The sequence below is a fragment of the Dendrobates tinctorius genome, unplaced genomic scaffold (genome assembly GCF_039654945.1).
Source record: "Dendrobates tinctorius isolate UK_male_01 unplaced genomic scaffold, ASM3965494v1 ptg000083l, whole genome shotgun sequence".
Classification (NCBI taxonomy): Eukaryota; Metazoa; Chordata; class Amphibia; order Anura; family Dendrobatidae; genus Dendrobates; species Dendrobates tinctorius.
This window is the reverse complement of record NW_027361751.1, coordinates 24,213,070-24,230,114: the sequence shown is the minus strand read 5'-3', so window position 1 is coordinate 24,230,114 and position 17,045 is coordinate 24,213,070. Positions and strand designations below refer to the sequence as shown.

Here is a 17,045-nt window from a genome sequence, read left to right as displayed (position 1 = left end):
GGGGTCCTATGAGTGTCACGGCTATGGGGGTCCTGCAACAGGCGCTTTATGTTATCATTCTGTGGTCGTATTTAGCTTAATTTACAAGGTCACAAGAAGAATTGGGAAATCATTGTAAAGTGCTTTTGGTATGTTGGTGCTTAGAACAATTTACCCAAAAATTATTGCGAATTAATGCGCTCTCTTTAGATGCACAGAAATCCTGACATCGCGCTCTGGCCAATCTTATTTCCCTGTATCTTGTGAGATCGAAACTACAAATTTAAACGCATAGAATTTATTTTAGAATAAAACAAGTTGTAAACACATTTACAGATTAAAATATTTCAGTTAAAATCATTTTTCAAATATACATGATAGTAAAAACAATTAAATGAAGCTGTGTTGTATTCTTAAAATAATGTCTGTAAAATGATAATATTCATAGATGAAAAGCCTCAAGACGTATTCGCTTTGCATCAGCCGGGTGCCTTAATGCGATTCCAAAACGGAGCATCAACTCGATGTAAGGAGGCCAGTACTCGTCCTTTACTATGATATAGGGGTCATTTGGGGTGCTCAAGAGCTGGTTCATGAGAGTCTGAAAGATAAATTAGGGAGGGCTTAAGTCAGTATTTTTTGCATTAAAACAGTCCACATTTAGAAAAGTATACCCACCTGAAGGAGGTGAGAGGTGAAAAATGGAAAGTGAAGTGGGGTATGTTGGAATACTGGAGAATATATAGCGATGGGGGAAATACGTCACCTACAGGACACAAGTAGTTTACATTTAGAGACATAGGATGCAGTGTCAGACAGATCGGTCTAGTTGTACGAACAATGAAAAACACCTTTAATGACCTGCTCGATTGACTTAAATGTTGTACGATGACCCAGGCAACCTTGTGTCCATCTACTGTCACCTATCGTAGAATGAAACCTGGGAAAAAAGATTTTTTGTGTGGGTTTACTAGTGATGACCGAATGTGCTCAGGTGCTAACCGAGTGTCTTCGGCGTGCTTGAAAAATATGTTCATGCCTGTTGTTTCGGCAATCCCTGCATGTGTTGAGGCTCCACAGCCACAGGAACATGAACATATTTTTCAAGCACCCCGAAGACACTCAGTTAGATAACACCTTATCCCAGCACGTTCGCTCATCACTAGTATATTTACCCTTTTAAGAAACCAAGGCCCTGCTGTCAGAGTTAGGATATATATTAACAAAAAATATTCTGCCTGATGAAGATCCCACATAGATGGATGGAAACATATTGCATTTATTAATATAGTTTCTATATCCGACCTGCACTCTGTACACTATCTCTGACAGCAGGCACACAAAAAATATTACTGTTTGCTCAGACTTTTTCCTACTTTGTTTGGCCACCAAGATCCTTTGTTAGGACACTACATCCAGTGGCTGCAGCATCTACGGAGATTCAAGCAGCAAGAACACCAACCTACCGTACAGCTGTGTGTTCAGAACATAACAGCAGCTCACAGACCCTGATGCGTTCTGCTAGCGCATGTACCTGGATCGTTATGACGATGCTGTACTAGGGAACTTTTTTTACTTCTTCTATCACGCTGTTATCCCACCTATTGCGAATTTTAATACTGGTATGTACAGCTAAAGGATGGCAGTCCAACTCTCTCCTGCTCCATACAAACTAGTAAACTGAAGGTACTGGTCAGTATAAACCCGAGAATTGATTTGACTGGTGAGAGGCTGTAATACACCATGTCCATTCTTATTCTTTATAAGAATGGTCATGGTGTATTACAGCCTCTCACCAGTCAAATCAATTCTCGGGTTTATTACATTCCTAAACATCAATTAAGAGCACATCTACAGTAACATCTATGTGGTCATGCAAGCTCACAATGGCCTCACTCAAATGGACTTTATACTGAACAGTGAGAACTTCAATTTGTTGACCATATTGTGCTGCGCTGTTTACCACAGGTGCTAATTGACATCTATTCCTAAAACAGGTGGGATAATTGGACCGTTTCTGTTGCTACCACTGGTGGCTTCCTGTTGAATTGTGCAGGCCCTGACTGAGTTATCCACCTTTTCCATCACTACTCCGCTTCTCCCCTCTGAAAATCCCTTGATTGGTTTCCAATTCAAACTACTAACACTGACCTACAAGGCCGTCCATAATCTGTCTCCTCCATATATCTGCAAGTTAATTGATAGCTTGATATCCTGAATGCTATCTATGTGTTTTCAACTCTGCAAACTTATATCTGGTAACCAGCTTTTCCAATCTCTGCTCTGAATCCACTCCTGTGTCTCCATTCAATGTCAGCAAGCAGTTAATCCTGAATGCTATCTCTGTGTTTTCAACTCTGCAAACTTATATCTGGTAACCAGCTATTCCAATCTCTGCTCTGAATCCACTCCTGTGTCTCCATTCAATGTCAGCAAGCAGTTAATCCTGAATGCTATCTATGTGTTTTCAACTCTGCAAACTTATATCTGGTAACCAGCTTTTCCAATCTCTGCTCTGAATCCACTCCTGTGTCTCCATTCAGTGTCAGCAAGCAGTTAATCCTGAATGCTATCTATGTGTTTTCAACTCTGCAAACTTATATCTGGTATATAGTTTTTTTCAACTTACTCTGCTTGTCCCCTTATGTTGTGAGGTCAAGAAACTTTTCAAAGTGCTTTATGATCCATGTAGTGCTGGACATGTGTTTATTTGACCACAACATTTTATTGGGTCCTGGTGTCTCAATTTAGTGTGATTGATTAACGAGAAGAGAGAGCCAAAAAAAAACAAAAAAAAACTTAGCGTTAACCTCCTATATATTCAAACATAGCTAGGGGGAGCATTTATGCAGGGGTGGCATTTATGCACATGTAATCGAAGTACATGTATCAAAGTACTTCTGGCAGTTATAACATGGCAGTTACATGTATCAAAGTACTTCTGGCAGTTATAACATGGCAGTTACATGTATCAAAGTACTTCTGGCAGTTATAACATGGCAGTTAGACAGGGCAGGAGACAGGTAAGACATTTATATACATCTACTCCCTGTACATTTGGAGTACAACAAATATATACCATATGCATTTGTGTAATGTATATCCTTGCCGCTGCATTCACACACATCCACCGCCCTGGCATTAACTCTCCACACTCCATCCATATTGGCCCCTCGCTTCTTTCCTCTCCTATGTATAGCACTCACGCTCTTTTCACATTGTTAAATTGCACAGATCCAGGCAGTCCCACCATTCAACACCAGAGACGCTCTCACAAATCACTTAACCATCTGCTCACTCTTTCTATCCTCCTTCTCCTAGTCGCAGGAGACATTGCTCCCAACCCTGGTCCCCCATGTTATAGAAAGTCAAACCCCCCACTGCTACACTCAGAAACCCCTCTAATCTTATTAATATTCCCTGCATGCCATCTGTCTCTCTTAATTGTGCACTTTGGAATTCTCGCTCAGTGTGTAACAAACTCTCCTTCACTCATGACTTTTTCCTTTCTAATTCTCTTAACCTCCTGGCTCTTACTGAAACCTGGATCCAGCAGTCAGATACTACCGCTGCTGCTGCTCTTTCATACGGGGGGCTACACTTCTCTCATACCCCAAGATCAGACAATAGAGCTGGTGGAGGCGTTGGTCTGCTCCTATCACCAAAATGTACCTTTCAGGTTATCCCTCAAGTACCCTCACTTGTCTTCCCTTCTTTTGAGGTCCATGCCGTCAGACTCTACACCCCCTTCTCCATGCAAGTGGCGGTGGTGTATCGTCCTCCCGGCCCCTCCCATCAGTTCCTGGATCATTTTGCCACTTGGCTTCCACATTTTCTCTCCTGTGACATCCCTACCCTCATCATGGGAGATTTCAACATCCCCATTGCTCTTCCCCTCTCCCCATCTGCTACTCACCTTTTATCTCTAACCTCCTCATTTGGCCTTTCGCAGCTTACTAATTCTCCAACGCATGAAGACGGAAACTCCCTCGACTTGGTCTTCTCTCGGCTTTGTGCAGTGGATGATTTTGCAAACTCCCCTCTCCCGCTCTCTGACCACAATCTTCTTTCATTCTCTATAAAGAACTGCCAAGCTGCTCAGGTCACCCCCACTGTCCAGACTTATAGAAACATACAGGCCATTAACACCCAGAAACTTCTGAAGAACTTGCAGTCTTCATTGGCCCCTATCTCCTCCCTCTCATGTCCTGATTCTGCATTGAAGCATTACAATGAAACACTTCAAACTGCCCTGGATGAATTTGCACCCCCTATAAATAGAACACCACAACACAGACGGCGACAACCCTGGCACACGGTGCAAACACGTTTCCTGCAGCGGTGCTCCAGGTGCGCCGAACGTCTGTGGAGAAAATCCAATCTACACGAAGATTTCATCCATTTTAAGTTTATGCTTAGAACATACAACACTGCCCTTCACCTCTCCAAACAAACCTATTTCAACACCCTCATCACCTCACTGTCCTATAACCCGAAACGTCTCTTTGACACTTTTCATTCTCTACTCAATCCAAGAGTACAGGCCCCAACCACGGAGCTCCGAGCTGACGATCTGGCCAATTACTTCAAAGAAAAAATTGACCAGATCCGACAGGAAATTATCTCCAAATCCCATCATACCATGCACTGTCCTCCCTCCCCCACTGCATCTAACTCACTCTCTGATTTTGAACCAGTCACAGAAGAAGAAGTAAGCAGGCTCCTTGCATCTTCTCGCCCAACTACTTGCACCAGTGACCCATTTCCGTCACATCTCCTCCAGTCCCTTTCCCCTGCTGTCACCCCTCACCTAACTAAAATATTTAACCTCTCTCTCTCTTCTGGTATTTTTCCCTCCTCATTTAAGCATGCCATCATACATCCACTACTTAAAAAACCATCCCTCGACCAAAACTGTGCCGCTAACTATAGACCTGTCTCTAATCTTCCCTTCATCTCTAAACTCCAGGAACGCCTGGTCCACTCCCGTCTTATCCGCTATCTCTCAGAAAACTCTCTTCTCGACCCTCTCCAATCCGGTTTCCGCTCTTTACACTCCACTGAAACTGCCCTCACTAAAGTCTCTAATGATCTGCTAACAGCTAAATCAAATGGTCATTACTCCATGCTAATTCTCTTGGATCTCTCTGCAGCATTCGACACTGTGGATCATCAGCTCCTCCTCACTATGCTCCATTCCATTGGCCTCAAGGACACCGTTCTCTCCTGGTTCTCCTCCTATCTCTCCGACCGCTCCTTTACTGTTTCTTTTGCCGGTTCCTCCTCCTCTCACCTTCCCCTTACTGTTGGGGTTCCTCAAGGATCGGTTCTAGGCCCCCTCCTCTTCTCCTTGTACACTGCCCCTATTGGTCAAACAATCAGTAGATTTGGTTTCCAGTACCATCTCTATGCTGATGACACCCAATTATACGCTGCTTCTCCTGACATCACGCCAGCCTTTCTAGAAAACACTGGCGATTGTCTAAACGCTGTGTCTAATATCATGTCCTCACTATATCTGAAACTGAACCTGTCAAAGACTGAACTCCTGGTGTTTCCTCCCGCTACTAATGCACCTATACCCGACATTGCTATTTCTGTGTGTGGTTCCACTATTACTCCCCAGCAACATGCCCGCTGTCTTGGGGTCATACTTGATTCCGAGCTTTCCTTTGCCCCCCACATTCGATCACTGGCTCACTCTTGTCATCTGCACCTCAAAAACATTTCTAGAATTCGACCTTTTCTTACTTTTGACTCTGCAAAAACTCTTACTGTTTCTCTTATTCATTCTCGTCTCGACTATTGTAACTCTCTTCTAATCGGTCTCCCTCTTACCAAACTCTCCCCTCTCCAATCTGTCTTGAATGCTGCAGCCAGGATCATATTCCTCACCAATCGTTACACCGATGCCTCTACCTTGTGCCAGTCATTACACTGGCTACCCATCCACTCCAGAATTCAGTATAAACTTATTACCCTCACCCACAAAGCCCTCCATGGCTCAGCACCACCCTACATCTCCTCCCTTGTTTCAGTATACCACCCTACCCGCGCCCTCCGTTCTGCTGATGACCTGAGGTTAGTATCCTCAATAGTCAGAACCTCCCACTCCCATCTCCAAGACTTTACACGTGCCGCGCCAATTCTTTGGAATGCACTTCCCAGGTCAATATGATTAGTCCCCAATCCCCACAATTTTAAGCGTGTCCTGAAAACGCATTTATTCAGACTGGCCTATCGCCTCAACACATTAACCTAACCTATCCCTGTGTGGCAGAGCCAAAAGTTTTACCATAACCAGGTTCCCAGCATCATGTTCCCACATGCTTTATGCATCCATTAGCCCTCTGTGTCTGTACTGTTACACACTTAACATTATGGCTGGTCCATACAATCAGAGCAACTGTTACCACCCACCTTTTGTGTCTACCTCTTTCCTCATAGACTGTAAGCTTGCGAGCAGGGCCCTCACTCCTCTTGTTATTTGTTATAATCTACTGTATGTGATTATTGTTATGCTGTAATGTCTATTGTCTGTACAAATCCCCTCTGAAATGTAAAGTGCTGCGGAATATGTCGGCGCTATAAAAATAAAATTTATTATTTATTATTATTATAGCTTCGCACACGTAACCTCCGGTCGTCCCAAGACTTTCTTCTCTTCTCCACCCTTATATGTTCCTTATGCAGTCTTCTCCAAGACTTTTCCCAAGTCCCAAGTATCCCCCATCCTCTGGAAAATCTGTACCCCAACAAGCCCGATTATCCACCACATTCAGAACTTTTTTTTATGCAATCAAAAAGATCATTTCATTCACCAAAGAGCATTTAGGTCATTCACGGGGTGATCAGCAGCCTATTTACACTGCATCAATATGATAACATGAGCGTTGCAAGGAAGGCTCATTCTTGATAATCGTTCTCTGTAAATGGACCTTAAGTTCAGACCTGCTGTATAATTCAGAGTTTATTCATTGCAGATTTATAGTTTAGTTACATAGTGACAAGTTAAGCATTTAAAGGGAATCTGTCACCCCTTTTTTGAGATATAATATAATGAAATCTACACAAGAAGAAATGCGTAGAGCAAGACAGGGAGGGGGGAGCAGGTGAATAAGCCCCGCCCAGCGGACCGGACAGCGGCAGTTTACATACATCTGAACGATTACTATATCCCCTCTCTGAAAAACGATTCCTCAAATATATAGCCTGAGACTCAATTTCCTCTTCGGTTGAGCAGATGTTTTTGCAATATGAGGTGTACAACATATATGCCTTTTCTTTTTGCCTGGATAGATTGATTCCATGGATATCAAGATACTATACTGTTGTATGAACTGTTGCCCATATGTATTATTGGGTATGATAATTTGACACTGTGTCTCTACGTATTGCGTACTATGTGGATTTGGTGAGGTGCAGGGATACTATTGGTAGCTATGTATCTTGGTAGACTTGGGCATGGATAACGGCATAGATAGTGGCATATTGCTGTTACAGGATATTCTTCCCTATGCCACAGGGGTGGTGGATCTGACATGGCGGCAGTCCTGCATGCGTGTGCGCCATGTCCTGGCATGTGGGTTGGTCTCAGCATCTTCATGTGGTGGGGGATTGTATGGCCCTCACTGGGTCCCTCCCACCGCATGACGCTGTGCCCATCCTGCATTCCCGGTCTCCATGACTGCACCCGCATCATTTCCGGTCTGCGTCACGGGCACTTCCGGTCCGGCGATATTTAAACTCACTGTTTCAATACACTGCACGCCCCTGACGAAGGAGTACATCTCCGAAACACGCATCGGGGTGACGCGCTGACCGCACGGCCATCCGTATTCTTGTCTCCTAAGGTAATGTCTTTCTCCGGTACCGTTCACTCCAGTGTGGGTGGGCGTTTCAGATGCTTTGTTTTAGGGGTTGACATTGTGCCCCATTCATTTGGGATGCCTTACTACCAGTTTACTCTTTTTTTAAGATAATTCATGTTTGTAAATTGGTCACATTTGTGGCTAATTATAATCGGCACCAATATGTACTGGCAGCATGTCGCTCATTAATACCCTTTACTATACCGGAGAGTCTACCAGGATATATAGTTCTTTCAGTGAAGAATGGTATTTTGACCTTAATTTGTATATGTGATTGTGATGAAGGAGCAGCTGCCATCTTGGATATGGGGCCTAATGCTCGTCTCATGTCTGAGCTTGGCCTGTCCATTTTGGTCTGAGATCACAAGAATTACAGGCAGCTAACTGCTCCTACCCCCCCCCAGGGCCTGTAAGCATATTGAAGAAAACAGGATTTAGTGCTTCAATGTTGAATAGCAAGGTCTTTTAGTATGATAACGAGATAAAGCCAAAGCAGAACTTCAAAGCTTGAGTAGGAGCCACGCCAGCATGGGGCAGGAAGGTGCCTGGGGGCTTCAATTAGAATATACCTGTCAGCTGGACACAGAAATACACATCCATGGTCTCTCCCAACCTCTTCAACTCCATCCTAGGATCATGGATTATGAGCACACCTTTCGAGTTATAGACTCATAAAAAATATCCGCGTGACCCTGAGGAAATCGCGCATCTGGCATTGCGACTCCTGAGTCGGTGAGGGCTCTGGGATCTGAGATATAGAGATTGGCCCTCCACAGCGACCCAATGGGGCCATGTTTGCTCTCCACACGACAGGCAAAACAAACCGCATTCACTGGTACCTCTCGTGTCCTGATCCAATCATGCTGTAGAAAGTTACCCCCTTTCTTAGATATTGGGAATAAGTTCTGCAGGGAGCTAAAGGGTGGAGATTATTAGCCCACCCTCTGACACAGGGGGAGGAACCCAGCATGCTTAAGAACTAGCAGCACATGGCAGATACACTCACTCTCTCACAGAAGAACCAGACGATGATGATCTAAGAAGGAACTGAGGACAGATCTGCCAAGGGGAGCAGCGGCTCGCGCTTTGGGGTCTGTCCGGCAACTAAGATTCTTGTACCTGTGGACTGCAGAGCTCCCGGCACCCACATGCAACCTACAATCTGGTAAATTGACCTCCAGCTTAATATCTCTAAGTCTTGTACCCTTATTGTTATATTTTACTCTGACTGCAAATCCACTGTAATTCCATTGTATAGTTTACTGTATATTTCTGTAATTATCAAGTGCGCCCTTAAGGCAATTAAACCATAAAATTAATCTTGGGCTGATGCTTTTACTCTGATTACGAATCTTAGAATACCCAGCGGGTAACAGGATATCCTCCCCGGCGGCCATTTCCTCTAGGTGCAGTTCCCTCACTGACCTGAGAGACAAGGGGGGCACCGGAGAGCTGTGCCTGAGTAGTTACGTCACATTGGTGACGTGGGAGGAACTGGTCTTTCCTCCACAGTGATAATATGGCCAGGGTTAGGTCACGTGTCCTCTAGCACTGTTGCACTTTGTTTTCCTTTTGCACATGTTCCCCATATTTCCCATTCTGTGCATATTCCTTTATTAAAGTACCAATTCTCTTTGCTAATTTGGATCTATTGGTTGTATTTTTGTGGTTTCCACATCCTTGCACTAACAGGATGCAGTGGACCCATTTAACACAGGTGCTAAAATGCCAATAAGACAACCACACAAAGCCTGCCAATCCATTGAGGGGGTGGTTGTTTGGCATATTAACGCCTTCCTGACATCTGACGTACTATCCCCTCCATGGGACCCGGGTCCCTAAGCCCATGGACGGGATAGTACGTCATAGCGATCAGCGGTGCTCTCGGGGGGAGAACCGCTGATCGCGGCCGGGTGTCAGCTGATTATCACAGCTGACACCCGGCACTGTGTCAGGGGCGGTCCGGCACGTTAACCCCTGGGCACACTGGGATCAAACACGATCTCAGTGTACCGGGGGTTTAGGGAAGCATCGGCAGGGAGGGGGCTCCCTCCGTGCTTCCCTGAGACTCCCGCAGCAGCACGATGTGCAGCGCTGCTGCGGGGGCCTCCTTCCCTGCAGGTCCCCGGATCTAATACGGTGGCAAGGGCCTTCGGGGGCCTGCAGGGAGCTGGCTTCCTCACTGCCTGCACAGCGCAGGCAAGTAGGAAGCCTGCCGCAGTGTCTGTGTCAGATCGCTGATCTGTCACAGCGATCTGTGATGTGTCAGATCAGCGATCTCACACATGACAGTGATGTTCCCCCTGGGACAGTGTATTAAAGTTAAAAAAACAAAAAAAAAGTGTAAAAATAATTTATAAAAAAAAAAAATCGCTAAATAAATTGAAAAAAAAAAAATATTCTCTAATAAATTCATTTTTTGGAAATAAAAAAATAAAATAAATAAAAGTACACATATTTAGTATCACCGCGTCCGTAACGACCCGCCCTATAAAACTGTCCCATTAGTTAACCCCTTTGGCGAACCCCTTAAAAAATAAAAATAAAAAACAAAGCAAAAAATAATGCTTTATTATCATATCGCCGAACAAAAAGTGCAATAACGCACGATCAAAAAGACGCATATAAATATCCATGGTACTGCTGAAAACGTCATCTTGTCCTGCAAAAAACGAGCCGCCATACAGTGTTATCAGCGAAACAATAAAAAAGTTATAGCTCGCAGAATAAAGCGATGCAAAAAAAATTATTTGTTATATAAAATTGTTTTTATTGCATAAAAGCGCCAAAACATAAAAAAAAGACATAAATGAGGTATCACTGTAATCGTACTGACCGGAAGAATAAAACCGCTTTATCAATTTTACCACACGCGGAACGGTGTAAATGCACCACCCAAAAGAAATTCTTGAAATGCTGGTTTTTGTTCATTCTGCGTCCCAAAAATCAGAATAAAAAGTGATCGAAAAATGTCACGTGCCCAAAAATGGTACCAGTAAAAACGTCAACTCGTCCCGCAAAAAATAAGACCTCACATGACTCGGTGGGTCAAAATATGGAAAAATTATAGCTCTCAAAATGTGGTGATGCAAAAACTATTTTTACAATAAAGTGTCGTTTAGCGTATGACAGCTGCCAAACATAAAAACCCGCTATACAGTTAATAGTAAATCAAACCCCCTTTATCACCCCCTTAGTTACAGAAAAATAATAAAATAAAAAAAATGTATTAGGGTTAAGATTAGGGTTAGGGGTATGTTGGGGTTAGGGTTGGAGTTAGAATTGGGGGGTTTCCACTGTTTGGGCACATCAGGTGCTCTCCAAACGCAACATGGCGTCTGATCTCAATTCCAGCCAATTCTGTGTTGAAAAAGTCAAATGGTGCTTCTTCCCTTCCAAGCTCTGCCATGCGCCCAAACAGTGTTTTACCCCCACATATGGGGTTATCAGCCTACTCAGGACAAATTGCAAAACAACTTTTTGGGTCCAATTTCTCCTGTTACCCTTAGGAAAATAAAAAATTGAGGGCAAAAATATCATTTTTGTGGAAAAAAATATGATTTTTTTATTTTCACGCCCGGGTGTTATAAACTTCTGTGAAGCACTTGGGAGTTCAAAGTGCTCACCACACATCTAGATAAGTTCCGTGGGGGGGTCTAGTTTCCAAAATGGGGTCACTTGTGGGGAGTTTCAATAGTTTAGGCACATCAGAGGTTCTCAAAATGCGACATGACACCAGCAGACCATTCCATCAAAGTCTGCATTCCAAAACGTCACTACTTCCCTTCCGAGCCCCGACGTGTGCCCATACAGTAGTTTTCTTCCACATATGGGGAATCAGCGTACTCAGGACAAATTGGACAACAACTTTTAGGGTCCAATTTCTCCTGTTACCCTTGGGAAAATAAAAAAATTGGGGACTAAAAGATCATGTTTGTGGAAAAAATATGATTTTTTTATTTTCACGCCTGGGCGTTATAAACTTCTGTGAAGCCCTTGGGGGTTCAAACTGCTCACCACACATCTAGATAAGTTCCTTGGGGGGGGGTCTAGTTTCCAAAATGATGTAATTTGTGGGAGGAGGTTTCCACTGTTTAGGCACATCAGGGGTTTCCAAACACGACATGGCGTCCGATCCCAATTCCAGCCAAAAAAGTCAAATGGCACGGCTTCCCTTCCGAACTCTGCTATGCGCCCAAATAGTGGTTTACCCCCACATGTGGGGTATCAGCGTACTCAGGACAAATTGCACAATAACTTTTAGTGTCCTGTTACTCTTGGGAAAATAAAAATTGGGGGTGAAAAGATCATGTTTGTGTAAAACAACTTTTAGGGTCCAATTTCTCCTGTTACCCTTGGGAAAATAAAAAAATTGGGGACTAAAAGATCATGTTTGTGGAAAAAATATGATTTTTTAATTTTACGGCTGTACGTTATAAACTTCTGTAAAGCCCTTGTGGGTTCAAAGTTGTCACCACATATCTAGATAAGTTCCTTGGGGGGGATATAGTTTCCAAAATGGGGTCACTTGTGGGGGGTTTCCACTGTTTAGGTACATCAGGGGCTCTCCAAACGTGACATGACGTCCCATCTGAATTCTAGCCAATTTTGCGTTGAAAAAGTCAAACGGCGCTCCTTCCATTCTGAGCTCTGCCATGCGCCAAAACAGTGGTTCCCCCCCAACATATCAGGTATCAGCGTACTCAGGACAAATTGCACAATAACTTTTGCAGTCCAATTTCTCCTGTTACCCTTGGTAAAATAAAAAAAATTGGACCTGAAGTAATTATTTTGTGAAAAAAAGTTAAATGTTCATTTTTTTTTTAAACATTCAAAAAATTCCCGTGAAGCACCTGAGGGGTTAATAAACTTCTTGAATGTGGTTTTGAGCACCTTGAGGGGTGCAGTTTTTAGAATGGTGTCACTTTTGGGTATTTTCTATCATATAGACTCCTCAAAGTGACTTCAAATGTGATGTGGTCCGTAAAAATAAAATGGTGTTGCAAAAATGAGAAATCGCTGGTCAACTTTTAACCCTTATAACTTCCTAACGAAAAAAAATTTTGGTTCCAAAATTGTGCTGATGTAAAGTAAACATACGTGAAATGTTACTTATTAAGTTTTTTTGTGTGCCCTATCTCTGTGATTTAAGGGCATAAAAATTCAAATTTGGAAAATTGCGAAATTTTCAAAATTTTCACCAATTTTCTGTTTTTTTATTTTCACAAATAAACGCAAGTTATATGAATGAAATTTTACTACTAACATGAAGTACAATATGTCACGAGAAAACAATGTCAGAATCACCGGGATCCATGGAAGCGTTTCAGAGTTATTACCTCATAAAGGGACAGTTGTCAGAATTGTAAAAATTGGCCCGGTCATGAACGTGCAAACCACCCTTGGGGGTAAAGGGGTTAATGCACAAAAAAGGTCTGTATGCGGCGCTGTTCACACACAGGCGATGCACAGCATCTGGCTTGCAGCCTATTGGTGACGCCCATACTATTAGATCAGGCGGGCTGTCCAGTTGCTATCTAAAATGCATTCCATGTGAACAGACACCACAGTTTACAAGACCAAATGGGCCCAACTTTTCCTCCCCAAAAAATAAAGTGCAAAAAACACAAAAAATGTGAGGTATTAGTTGATATTATGGCCAGAATATGCAAGCTCGCAACCTATGTCACGGGTCCTCACACTTGCGAGTCCTATCACTAATTCTATCACTAAGCAGCAAAAAGAGGACTTAAAAATTCTCCAAAACATTGAAAAACCAGCAGAAAAAAAGTTTTCCAACTGTGCTCTCCCCGATGCTGCAATCAGAGGCAGCATCAGATGAGTGCGCAGGAGCACTGAACCTGGTCAGACACATTGATCTGGCTAGCTTAAGAGCTTGTAAGCGCTGTGCTTCTTGCCCAGGAAATCGGCAACTCTGGCAAACTAAATGGGTGAACGGTAACATATGCAACATGCAGTAAATTACAAAATGAAAAGTCCCTCGTTTCTTGGAAACAGAGAGGGTTTTTAATAAACTGCATAGTTGTTTCATTTAACAAACACTTTCCAATTTTAACCATTTGTAAAGTTGAGATGTACAATAATAAATTATATTGTGGTACCGTGTTAGCCAGAAAAATCGATGTGAATACTTTTCCGCCCAATGATGACAAAAGTATTCTCAGAGTGATACCTTTTCTGGTTAGCCAATAAAGGTATCACTCTGAGAATACTTTTGTCATCATTGGGCGGAAAAGTATTCACATCGATGTAATGTTGAGAATAACTTTACTTTTTCACAATCTCTAAGGCTAGTTTCACATTTGCGCTTTATAGCGCAGCGACAGCCTGCGCACGGCCGCCGCTAAGCCCCGCCCCCTGCCGGCTCCCGGCCCGCCCCTTCCGGTCATTGCCGCCTTCTAGCGCACATGGGCGCTTGCGATCTGCGCACCCTATCTTTAGCATAGGGTGCGCAGATCGTGCGCTAGCAGTATTTTGCCGTGCGCTGCGCACTTTTGAAGGTGCGCCGTGCGCCCCGAAATGCAACATGCTGCGTTCGGCGCACACGGGCGCACCTTCAAAAGTGCGCAGCGCACGGCAAAATCCTGCTAGCGCACGGCCAGCGCACGATCTGCGCACCCTATGCTAAGATAGGGTGCGCAGATCGCAAGCGCCCATGTGTGCTAGAAGGCGGCGATGACCGGAAGGGGCGGGCTGGGAGCCAGCAGGGGGCGGGGCTTAGCGGCGGCCGTGCGCAGGCCGTCGCTGCGCTATAAAGCCGCAAATGTTTCACATTTGCGGCTAGTTTCACATTTGCGCTTTTGAGCGCAGCGACGGCCCGTGCACGCCCGCTGCTAAGCCCCGCCCCCTGCTGCGTCTCCGCCGGTAGCTCCGCCTACCGGCGCATGACGCTGCATGCGTCTTGCGTCCCCTATCTTTACCACTGGGGGCGCAGGCCGTGCGCAGTATGCGTTTGGCGGCGCATGCGTCCTTTTCACGGTGCGCCAAGCGCAACCAAACTGCAGCAGGTGGAGCTACCGGCGGAGGTGCGGCTTATTGGCGGCCGTACACAGGCCGTCGCTGCGCTCAAAAGCGCAAATGTGAAACTAGCCTAAATTGTCTTATGTTTGACAAGCAGTTCCAGGGAATCTGCTCTAATAGTGTCTGGTCAGGACTGCAGAGCTAAGGCCTCATTCACACATCCGTGTTACATGTACATGTTCTATCCTTCCTATTCATAGATAAAACATGTACTCACCTTTATTTAGGCATAGACCGTGTGTCCATGCAAAACTACTGGAGACATGTCTGGTTTTCGCCAGTATCACGGATGACAGGGGCCAATACATGTCCATGGATCCATAAAAAACATGTACAGGCCACGGATGGCATCAGTGTGCAATCTGTGTGCTGTACATGTTTAACATTGCAAAGTATAAGATGGATAAGATTTGCCATTTATATATTTATTGATCCACCCGTGAAAAACACTGATGACACTGGTGGTAAAAATGAACACACGAACTGAACACTGGTGGTAAAAATGGGCTCACAAATTGGACATACTAATGACACTGATGGTAAAAATGGACACACGGAGTGTACACTTATTGTAAAAGCGGACACACTGATGGTAAAAACGGTGACACTAATCAAAAACATTAATGACACTTGAATCTTTTTCTTACATACATTTTTAAACACTGACGCGTGAATTAGGCCTAAAAGTCACTTTTCAATTTAGCGTTCTCAAAAGGAGAAAAGCTTATAAGCTGAGGATATGACTTTTGGAAGCAATGAGTAACTGGTTATGAATTACCGCATAATAAAACTCTGTGGATGATGTCATTTGACATTATTAAAAGATGCTCCGTACATCAGAGGATTCATTAGAACAAGGTTCTCTTTTATTAATAGACTTTTCAAACTTATCTCAGTCCATGTCACAATGACCCACAACTTGGTGTCCATGAAAAAGAAGAAAATCATTTTGCAGGCTCCGCTCATTAAGGCGAATGTCTGGAGTTGTATTTCTATGTGACTCTCCTACTACATATGGAAAAAGAATGTGTGCTGGATAAAACCTTCTACAATAATCATGTACAGGGCCATGAAAGCAAAAACAGCGTGTGGCCAGGGATCTGTATTCCTGCTACATAGAGGAGGCCAAAAAAACAACAACTCTCTCCACCTTCAGGACCGAAAGGCCGGGTTCAGACAGCAGCATTTTCAATCAGTGTCCTGCGCATGTGCGTAACAGACCTATGGAGCCGTGCACAACAGTGATTTATCACCAGTGCCGAAGATCCATGTAAAAAAAAAAATACAATTGCAGCATGCTCTAGTTTGGACCATTTTATGGACCAGAACAGCACATACAATAGAAAACAAGATCTGGAACCGTATGTGACATGGACATGAATGTACAGCCAATCACATCCACAATTTCTTTACGTGATCGACTCATTTTTTAATTTGGCCGTCCGAACCAGGCCTTATACAGTAATACAGATCTTCATGATGGCTTTCCTCTGCACTGTGACTAATAACCAGTAATTGATTGTTTTTTTTTCGGTATATGCATACAGGACATTTCCAAAGCACTGCAAAGGGGGAAAATCCACGGTAACCTAAACTGAGAGTTATTTTAAACTGCTAATATCCTTGGTGGCAGGTGCATGAGATTTCTTAAAGGGAATCTGTCACCCCTTTTTTGAGATATCATATAATGATATCATTCAGTTGTGTGTCACATAAGGATTCTCTTAGTACTTTTGCTTCCCCCCGACCCCGCACCTTTCATGCATAAATACCTTTTTTATATCGGTTCAGATGTATGTAAACTGCCACGGTCCGGTCCGCTGGGCGGGGCTTATTCAACTGCTCCCCCCTCCCTGTCTTGCTCTACGCATTTCTTCTTGTGTAGAGCAAGACAGGGAGGGGGGAGCAAGTGAATAAGCCCCGCCCAGCGGACCAGACAGCGGCAGTTTACATGCATCTGAACCGATATAAAAAAGGTATTTATGCATGAAAGGTGCGGGGTCAGGGGGAAGCAAAAGTACTAAGAGAATCCTTATGTGACACACAATTGAATGATATCATTATATGATATCTCAAAAAAGGGGTAACAGATTCACTTTAAAATGTCATACACTGTGCTGCAACAGCATGATGCAGCAGATGTTTAATATCTCT

The 17,045-nt window shown here is 43.8% G+C and overlaps 1 protein-coding gene across 5 annotated transcripts in view; it reads right to left on the bottom strand.

Annotated features, from left to right (window-relative positions):
- Nucleotides 1-261: 261 nt before the first annotated feature.
- Nucleotides 262-17,045, bottom strand: part of CENPK (centromere protein K) — a 121,149-nt gene continuing 104,365 nt past the window's right edge. The window contains exons 11-12 of one of the 5 annotated variants that reach the window (XM_073584239.1): nt 658-745; nt 262-580 (exon numbers count right to left, since the gene is read on the bottom strand). In XM_073584239.1, the coding sequence (XP_073440340.1) occupies nt 546-580; nt 658-745 (123 nt within the window). In that variant the 3' untranslated portion in view covers nt 262-545. Of the gene's footprint in view, nt 581-657; nt 746-830; nt 920-17,045 lie in introns of those variants that run through there. The other 4 variants (XR_012233864.1, XR_012233866.1, XR_012233865.1 and 1 more) reach the window with 4 other exon arrangements.